Source organism: Montipora foliosa, chromosome 5, assembly GCF_036669935.1.
Source record: "Montipora foliosa isolate CH-2021 chromosome 5, ASM3666993v2, whole genome shotgun sequence".
Classification (NCBI taxonomy): domain Eukaryota; kingdom Metazoa; phylum Cnidaria; class Anthozoa; order Scleractinia; family Acroporidae; genus Montipora; species Montipora foliosa.
The window spans coordinates 2,599,122-2,609,121 of record NC_090873.1 but is presented as its reverse complement, the minus strand read 5'-3'; the positions used below and the strand labels follow the sequence as shown (position 1 = coordinate 2,609,121).

The 10,000-nt window shown below is 40.3% G+C and overlaps 2 protein-coding genes across 4 annotated transcripts in view; one reads left to right on the top strand and one right to left on the bottom strand.

Annotated features, from left to right (window-relative positions):
- The window catches only part of LOC138003359 (kynureninase-like), a 21,231-nt gene extending 12,481 nt beyond the window's left edge, over positions 1–8,750 (top strand). Inside the window, exons 9-14 of one of the 2 annotated variants that reach the window (XM_068849386.1) lie at positions 830–906; positions 4,391–4,443; positions 4,606–4,691; positions 5,118–5,172; positions 6,649–6,872; positions 8,185–8,750. In XM_068849386.1, coding sequence (XP_068705487.1) covers positions 830–906; positions 4,391–4,443; positions 4,606–4,691; positions 5,118–5,172; positions 6,649–6,872; positions 8,185–8,319 — 630 coding nt within the window. In that variant the 3' untranslated portion in view covers positions 8,320–8,750. The remainder of the gene's footprint in view (positions 1–829; positions 907–4,390; positions 4,444–4,605; positions 4,692–5,117; positions 5,173–6,648; positions 6,873–8,184) is intronic. The other variant, XM_068849387.1, reaches the window with a different exon arrangement.
- Positions 8,371–10,000, bottom strand: part of LOC138003355 (mucin-2-like) — a 35,100-nt gene continuing 33,470 nt past the window's right edge. For both annotated transcript variants that reach the window (XM_068849377.1, XM_068849378.1), the window contains one exon: positions 8,371–9,449. In XM_068849377.1, coding sequence (XP_068705478.1) covers positions 9,174–9,449 — 276 coding nt within the window. In that variant the 3' untranslated portion in view covers positions 8,371–9,173. The remainder of the gene's footprint in view (positions 9,450–10,000) is intronic.

Here is a 10,000-nt window from a genome sequence, read left to right as displayed (position 1 = left end):
CTTTTTAGAACTCTACGCTGGGTGGATGAACAAAGTGACATATCTTTTTGCTTTAGCCCACCAATATGGTGCCAATGTGATTCACGTGATACACGTAGGCGTCACAAAGTGACGCTCTAACTTTGACCATAATCAGAACCGTATCCAAAAAGTAATACATTCTCTACTTTCCCAAATCCCATAATGCATCACCCCCATGAAGATGTCCCAAGAGAAATCGAAAAACAATGCCTATGCAAATGTTTGGGGGATAAAAGACGTGTTTTATGGGATTTGAGAAACTAGAGAATGAAGATCTCAGGCTTAAGGAGACACCTTGTGACACATTGTATACCATGAATCTCATAATTATTCACTTGCACTGGACATGTATAGATTTCTTTCCTGTTCAGTAAATGTTATTCCTCTGTATTTTTAAATGTTTTTTGAATATGTTCTTCTCCCCCCAGCTTTCTACTGCTGCTGTACCTTGTTTATGCATGCTCCCATGTGTGGCTAGCACTTTCGTCTCTTGTCTTATATCCACAAGTTTCAAACTACCAAGCGTGGAAGCTAAGTTTAAACTTGTTTTACACCAGCCTAGTCATTTGCGCGAACGGTGGGAACGCTTCAAATCTAAACTTTGTCTCGAGTTAATTCGTTTGGTCAGATAATGCGCCTTACATTTGTTCGAGTCCTGTCCCTCGACTCGATTAAGGTTCACCCTTTAATTCTTGAGAAAAAAAACTTAAAACCTTTTGGCGGATTCCTGGAAAGGATCTGTCATTTGCTCTCGTTAGTCAGTTTTTTTTATTTTATTAACTGCTTCATTTTTGCCTTCATTTTACAGTATCTCAATGCCGGACCTGGTGCAATAGCTGGAGCTTTTATCCACGAAAGGCACGCTTATAACTTTGACCTTCCAAGGTACGTTATTGGATGGGGGTACTTTACAACGGCGACGCCACTAAAACAAGATATTTTTGGACACGTGAAAAAAGCACACTGCACGTGGGGCATGCATTTCTGTACATTTCTTGTTGTTTTTTTCTGCAAAAGAACAACTTGAAATTGTTGGGTAAAGGCAGACACTGGGCGCGATCCATTCAACCAAAATTTCCGACCGGTCCGACCGGGAAAAGAGGACCACCTCAAAAGGTGGACCAGTTTTTTCGAAACTTTTCCGGTTGGACCGAACCGGTCGATCCATTGAGTTTTGGACCGAAATTTCCGGAAATTTTGGTTGAATGGATCGCGCCCACTGATAACAATGCTGCAATGTACAATTGCTGGTGGACGAACAAAAGGAGCGAATCAGAGATCTTTTGTTTCCGTCCACCAACATGACGGCGTTGACATCACGTGAAAACCACCTATAAGCTTTTGAAGACAACGTTGGCATACAATGGTGAATCTTTAGATCTCGGTTAGTCTGTTCCAGGCTCTCAGTGGGTCGGGACGAGCGAAATTGTGGCGAGAGTGAAAAAAAATTGACTTCAACCGAGGAGCAGGATGGAGGCGTCGAGGAGATCGCTTCCCTGTGCACCAACGTGGCCTGGGTTCCATTTACAGACGTGATGTCATAAGTGGGTTGAGTTTGTTGGTTCTCTATTCATTCGCGTTCCCATCGCCCTCTTCGTTTCTCTTAGTTGGCGGGGCCTTGTGCTCGAGAGGTTTTTCTCCGGGTACTCCGGATTTCCCCTCACAGCAAAAACCAACATTTGATATCAAATGTTTTGATCTGATTAGACTTACATTTGAACACTGAGAGCTTGATGATCTACGACGGCGAGGTCAATGAAAAGGTCACCTCAAAATGTAGGTTTGCACTATCGTAAGTTTTTCGCAATTATTCCATCTCGTTCGTGCTCTACAATGTGGGCGAAGTTTCCTGAGCGGTTTCAGAGTAAAAACAGATAATGAAAGATTCACATTTTGTACGCTCGCATTGTGGTCAAAACCGCAAATTTGGTGACTTCACGTCGTTGTACGCGACGGCAACGAAAACGTCACAAATTATGCATAATTAATGAGCAAAAACAATAGCTTTGACGTGAAATTACCAATTCTCAAGTTTTTCAGAGAACGTGAACACAAGACAGCGAATTTGAATTTTCTGTCTTAGCTTCAACACCGCACCTTCTAATTCAGTTCCTGGAAAGTTACACTAGCTTTTGGAAGTAAGACAAGCCGACATAATGACGAAAAAGATCAATTAAGCGAAGTTGCAATTTTAAATGAAGTTTTCGTTGCCGTCGCGTCGCAGATCTTAAACTACGTATTAGGGAGTTTAAGAAACCACGACGTCTTTGGCGACGAAAGCGTCACTTCGAACTACTAGTTTGAGCTATTTTAAGGGTGCGTTCGATTGATCCTATTCCAGAATAAGAATACGCGGAGTGATGATTTAAAACGGTATGTCTGGCGTTTTGAAGCAACAAGGATAATAAAGATATGTTTAAAATAGAATTTTAGCAGGTGTTTGACAATTTTTAATGTGAATCTCCTTAAAATCGAAAGGATTTCTTAACTTCTCTTCCATGTATGTATTCCTATTCCGGAATATGGTCAATCGAACGCACCTTAAGTGTTTCACGATGTTTCCATCATGTTTATGTTGTACAAATGGGCAAATTATGCTACAACCAGATTGGTACATGTATGTACGGGTTTGAAGCAAAGAGAGAGAAGGAAAAATTCACTGTTGTTTGTCCAGGTTGTCATCAAAGCCTGAAAGTTGGTGATTTTAAGTCGTTGTTTTGACGAGTACGGGAGATAAATGCACAAAATACGTGCCGCACAACCTTGGTCCCAGACGTTTTTGTTGAGCCGCGAGAGAGCAGCGAAGTGGTGAGAGGAGAAAAACCTCTGGTTACCTTGGACTTGAATCTCACTTTCATGCACACGCCAGGATCAGGATCTGACCCTTAGGCTCGGATTGGTTGATATTTTGACAAACACGCAAATCAATATGATTGGTTCGTTTGATTGGCAATACCTAGGGGACGCGAGATTGCTTAGTTGCCATTGGACCCTTTGTTAATTATCAATTTGACAAGTTTGACAGCTGGTGTGTGCGTGAAAGTGAGATTCAAGTCCAAGGTAGCCAGAGGTTTTTCTCTTCTCGCCGCTTCGCGACTCGTCTTCGCCGCTCAAGAAAACCTCTGGAACCAGGGTAGTGCCGCACGTGCAGTGCGATTATCTTTCCTCTTTTAACCAATGATATTGTTGTCTTGTGGCTTTGCCGTTGGCCACCGCTCCTCTTGTTGTGTACTTTACCAAGATTGTCCATTGCGAACAATATGGAATAATCGCGTAATACTTAGGATCTTGAGAATTTTTATTTTTAGGGATACGTTTTCGTGTCCTTCGTGCAGAGTTCTCTACGAGTTTCTTAAGTGCAGTATTTTGTACTAGAAAACAATTCCACTACTCGCTGACATAGTTTGATGCTTCTCTGGTTTGAATAAATGTGAATGTAGTTCAATTCGAAGACCGAACGTTTCGACACTCCTGTCTGGTGTCTTCCGATCATGGATTAGTTATGACAAGCGTCCTTTATATGCTCACTTATTTGCTAAAAAAGAAAAGGATGGGGCCATTAATAGTAATTAGTGTCCTTTTCTTATAAACAAAATGCAAAGAAACATTCAAATTTTTTAAATCCAGAATGACATCAAACTTTGTTTAATTCCACTACCCATTGACTCTCCCTCTCTCTCCCTCCCCCTCAGCACCCAAGCTTCTCCCCACCCCCAAACAAAAAAGTGAAAGATTGTATAGGCTCGATTTCCAAGATCAGTTACAAACTCTAAACTTTAAATGCACGTAAGCCCAATTTGTTATCTTATATAATATTAATCTCCCTATCAAAAGCAAATGTGTTTTGCTGCCTTCAAATATCTTTGAAGACAGCAATGCAAAGCAGTTTGTGGCGTAAAATCGAGAGTAGATCGGTGCTTCTCACATCACGGTCCTGGGTCCAAATTACTGCTAGTTCTGCGAAGTTTAGGTGGCCAACCTCGTTCCCAGGGCTTTTCTCCCCCTGGGAACGAGGTTGTTAGGTGGCTTGCACGGCACAGAAAAGCGAAATCCTGGGTAACAATGGTGGCATTTTTTTGCTTTGGCTGGGGAGATTTATATTGGGAACCAAAAAATATTTGAGTTTAGGTGCACTTTGAAGAGTACGGTAGAATATTTCTTGTCCATTAAAATCGTGGCCCTGGGGAATAAACTCATACAAATCACTTTATATTTATTCCCCAGAGCCTCGAGATGATGTCTTTTGTTTTGAACTGAATTTTAATATATTGAAATTGGTCTACTCTCTTCACGTAAGTTAGGATAAGCGATTTCTTCTGCCGTTGATTTATTATAGCAGACTGCACTGACGTTTTAATTTTCTCTTCAGATTCGCCGGATGGTGGGGACATGATAGAAAAAGCCGATTTGAAATGGAGCATGGTGAGCTTTCTTTGAATTCTTTCCCTATTGGCTGTACATGTTAAGTTGATGAAAGTCACAGCTGTAGAACGTTCTTCAGACTAAGTGCTGAGTTTATTTATGCATGCCTTCGTTTTTTGTTCCGAAAAGGTTACCTCGAGCTTTTGAATTTTTTTCTTGCAGAATTCAAGCCAATTCCTGGGGCAGCTGGCTTTCAGTTGTCCAACCCTCCGTTATTACCAACGATGTCTTTGCTTGGCGCCTTAAACGTAAGCTTTTTTTTGTAAGTTGCGAATCGGTTGCTTTGCATTTTAACTCACCCATGGGATGTATGGATGCGTTGTTGTGAATAGTGGAATTTTGGTGTGAACAGAAGCCTGCGTAGACGGAAACGGAAGTGACGCCAGACAATAAGGGGTGTCGGTATTCCTTGAAACTACCTTCAGTGCATTATTCCAACAGTCGTCTCCAAACTCTGTGTAAAGGACGTTCTTCGAGTTCACTTAACCCATTTGCAAGCAACATCAAGTGCGAATCATTTAATTAGACTTTTTGATATGGAAAAAAGAGGGGGAGTTGCAGCTCTTGTAAGCTGGCAATTATTAGATATTATAACAGACGTCTTGATCAAGTAGCTTCCCTAGTGCGTTAACATTCTTGTTTATGGTTTCTTTTTCGTGTTAACTACTCTTTAGGTGTTTGCTAAGACATCGATGAAACAATTGAGAACGAAGTCGAAACTCTTAACAGGTAAGCGTAGTTCATTGAGTTGTCGTGCGGGATGACCTGGGTTTATCTCCGGCCATACCAACATTCAAGGCCTTTAAACAAGTGGGGGGGTGGGGGGGGGGGAGAGGGGGGGAGATAGTGCTGCCTAAGCCTGCCTTCGTAATCACTTCTTCAAATGCTTGGATGTTTAACTCTTACGTTCAAGCACTGTGAATTGTAGGCAGGCCCCGTGTTACAACCCTGGTTTGTTAAATTCTGTTGAATGTTAAAGAATCGACACACTATTGGCATAGGACAGGGCACGGAGATAGCGGTGTTGAATTGTCTGTTGTCCCAGTCAGTAAACTGAATGTGCCCGGTTTGGCAATGATGTATCAAAAAGGCTTAAAGTGTATGACGCAAAGAAATAAAAAGTCTTCCACTCATATTTCCCCTGGCACTTTCTTAGAACTCTAAATTGTCTTTCTTTCAAAAGGTTTAGAGTTTTAAAAAAGTGCCAGGAGAAATTTGAGTGTTTAGTTTTCGAAATGCCTTTCATCAAGAACCTAAAGCCTAATTGAAATATCCAGACGGACCAAAGTGGCAAACCCTTTTGTTTAATTTTTGTCGTTTTCTTTTCGTATACGTTACACGTTTTTTTGTCACCCATTTTTCTTAGCAAACTTTTTAAAGTTCCCCTGTGACCAAAAAATCAATTCATATTTTTCTTTGGATTCAAAACTATGTCAACAAAACACTAAGTGACCCACGTTTTAAGCCTTCATTTCAAAAAGACACCTCTTTATTTTAACTGTAATTTTCCTATTTAATGGTCCGCCATTACTAACATCATGTTCTTGAGAGAGCTGGATCGAGGAGAAAATGACGTCAAAGGCTCACTAGTTTAAGAATGCAATACGTGTGTACGCTGCAAAATTAATATGCAGCACGGGGGTTTTGGGCTTTCAGACTTTTAAACTCACGCTTTGCATATATAATAAGCTGCGTTCACACGCTGAAATTTTAAGCTAGTGAGCCTCTGACGTCACGTTTCCCTGGATCCAACCGTCTGAGTTCCAATCGGTCAGTTTTGAACGTGAGTAATGGCGGATCGTGAAATCCAAAACTTACACTCAAAGTAAGCGGCCTTTGGATAAAAATCAAAGATCAAAATTTTGCCAGTCAGGTGTTAAGCAAACACACTTTCAAAATCTGAAGGAAAAAAGGAAGTGGTTTTTTTGATCACGGGGGCACTTTAATCATAAAATGTTTTTAAGAAATATTTTATCCCTTTTCTGTAGTTAATTGTTTTTCCAAATCACTTCTTCTTCGTAAACATTATTTCCCTCGGTTTAAAGGTATTCTGTGGTAAAAGTGGATTTGTTTTGTGTGCTTCCGTGATTTGTGTTATTGGCGCTGAAGAGAACCTAAGAGGAGGAAGAATTATGTATGCTTATATTTATTTCACTTTTTAATTTTCATTCCTTTTCTTGAATCTCCTAAACGTTTCTCTTTCAGCGTATCTAGAGCTTCTCCTTTTGTACCATTTCGGTAATCCAGACAACGAGGGTGAAATACTCACAGAAAGACAGCAACTCCAGAACGGGAAATCACCAAGAAATAACATTCATGTATCCATAGTAACGCCAATCAACCCATCGGAGCGCGGCTGTCAGCTTTCGGTCAAATTTTCGATGCCAATCAAATCTGTTCATGATGAGCTTGAGAAACGAGGTGTAGTGGTGAGTCGTTTTTTGTCCATGCACGGTAAAGGGAAAGGTACACCTTATTTAACGTCGGTAATTCCTTTACCCTCTAGAGCGAGGGTATTCTCCAAGGAAGCCGACGGTGTGCTCATTTATTTCGAGGAGAAACCGTCAAATGTATATTTAACAGTAGACCTTATTCACGATGACCGCTATGTTGGATTTGCTATCATCATGCAAATTAGCTACACACTTCTTAGGGGGCAAACAACACAAGTTCGAGAGGTTATAACGAACACCTTAGCCACACAGATGATTTGTTTCGCGTTCATTGAATGTTTATCACCTAAGCAGTAAAATACAATCATTACACAAGTTACTTCGACGTTTTTTCAAGTGAAAAATGAGCAGATAACGAAGTAGAAAGTCAAAATGTCAAAGGCAATCAAAAGATAAAAAAAAAATTATAAAAGGTACTTAATTCTAAATACTAAAATGGACTTTTTGCAATGTTATTTCAATATTTCGTTGAGGTGATTTTTCAATGTTTGCCCCCCAGCATAACGCATGGCTAATTTGCATGACAATATGAAAAACAACATGGCGGCTATCGTGAATAAGGCCTATTATTAAAAACTGGATCATTGGATAATGCAATTTGAGAGTTTTGATTGGTTAAGCCATCATGAGTCATGAGCCATTAAAACCATGATCTACAAACACGGCAAGCATATGCGTGATTTTTTGGGCCTTTTTATTTTATTTTAGTCTAGTTTTCTATATTTTGGGGGCGTTTTTAACAACACAATTATTCCTCTGGCACTTGTTGGATATGAGATGATTATAGCCAACTCAGCGCTACGCGCCTCGTTGGCTATCTATCATCTCATATCCAACGCGCGCTCATGGAATAATTGTTAATTATCCTGCAAAATCGCGCGGAATATCGCCTGATGTCCAAATATGGTCATAGGGCGCTCAATATTTGTGGTGCGTACTCAACGTATATCCTGCGATATGCGTAATTTTGTGTGTCGCGAAGAAAAATGGTAGTTATCCAGCTTTTTTTTCCAATAAACGTAGAAAATTATGCTTTGTCATCAATTTGTTGAATAATAGAACAATTATCCTGCTCATTCTTGCGGAATATCGCCTGATTTTAGCCACTTGGCCGACGGCCTCGTCGGCTAAGTATCAGGCGATATTCCGCGCGATTTCACAGGATAATTGTTAAATATATGTCAGCAGTAAAAAAAGTGAGGTTCGGTCCGTAAAAACGCCTTGTGGTCTTTTATCAGAAGAGTTTGAGAATTCTTTTATAATTCTTTTCCTATTAAATTTCTTTCAGGTTGACACACGTGAACCCGACGTGATGAGAATTGCTCCTGCACCGCTGTACAACAGTTTCATGGACGTTTATCGGTTTGTTACCATATTAGGAGAGGCCATCGATGCTTTGGAATGTGGGGAGTCAGAGAAGTAGAGAATTTTGTGTCTAATTATCATCTATCGAGGACTCAGACCTGAAATGACCTAGGTTGGTTATAAAATCTGTCACAGGATCATCTCGATTGTGTTGCTGCACCAAACAATTTGTCACAACGGGTTTATGTACGGGTTTATTACTTATTGCGTAACGCACTCACCAAATTACTGTATTCTACGGGTTGGACCGGAGCAGTACAATTGCTCTCAATAAAGTTACTATGGCAGCTACGGAAAGGGATTGCAGACTCACTAATTCACACTAACACAAATTTCACGCTTGCAGATCGAAGATAGAAAACTAACATTTCTTACGGTCAAGCGGGAGATTACGAAACCGGCCTATGAAAGACAATAATTAAGTAAATTCAGCAGATTCTCCCCTACCGTCTTTGTTCTCTTTAATGTATGTGTCAAGTGTAGAGCGGTTTTCAAATGAGTGTCCTAAAACGAAAACCAAAGTAGTTACTTTGGCGAATCAAAAAGGACGGAGACAATCCAGTAAACCAATCAAAACTCGAAGTAATTACACGTAGCCGACTCAAAGCGCGGGGAAATGTGCACGCGCTAGCCACGACTGGTTTTGGTTTCCGTTCTGATTGGTTGAAAAAGTGGCGCGAAAACTTTGAACCAATCATGAGTGAAGTAATGCAAAACCAAAGTAATTCACTAATTACTTTCGACACTCAATTGAAAACCGCTCTATCTAGAGCTGTGCTACTAATTGGGGATACTATACAGAAATCAAATCAAATCAAATTCGTTTGAATTCTCGTCTACTCGTAGTGAAACCCAGCAGTTCGACCACCAATATCGTTGGATAGTTTCAATCACGTACTTGTCACGTGATGATTACGTGTCCACAGTAGTGAAGGCTCCGTGTTGTGGTGCTTCAATTGGACTGTGGTTTCTGATGGTAGTCACTGACGGGGATGTAGTTTTTGGTTTTTCATTGAACTCGTAGACGTGGCTATTTACGGCGATATTTGGCCACACATTAGTGGAGTGAGGCCAGTCTGCTACGTGATTGGATGAAAGACCATTCATCATCCACCTTTGTGTCTTGCGTTTGAATTCAGCTCGCACATCTGTGCTTCTTAGAACGTGAAGTACAAAGATGAAAAATCCCTGAGAGAAAGAATCGTCAGAAAGTACTTTCAAGGGATACCTTATTCAAGATCGTGTTTTGAGTATCAAATTTTTGTAAAACAAGATGGTCTTGTAAAAGAATCAGAGAATGGAACGACTTTTAACAATTTGAGTCTAGGCCTAAAGAAGTCGGTGGAGTCAAGTGTAAAATAGAAGAAAGACCTAAGGATAATGAACGAAGCTAATTGAAGAAAATTAAGTCCTTTTTAACAACATGTAAGTAGAAATATCATCATGGCGTAAGTGTTCAAATATATGTTAAACCTTATATTTCGGAGCCGCACAGTCGACGAAAACTCTTTGAAGCAGTCTTTCGTTTTAAATCGATGGTTCGTTTACTTCTGCTTCAGCCGTAAAATTTCAGGTTCATATAGAACCTCTATGTGCAAGCAATTCCTTCATGTATCTTGTATTAAATCTGGGTACAAGATACTTCGACAACTACAGCTTCAAGATTTCTGCATATTCAACTGAATGTACACTAACAACTCGACTTCAACTGCAGTCACCACAAGTGAATCATATATATT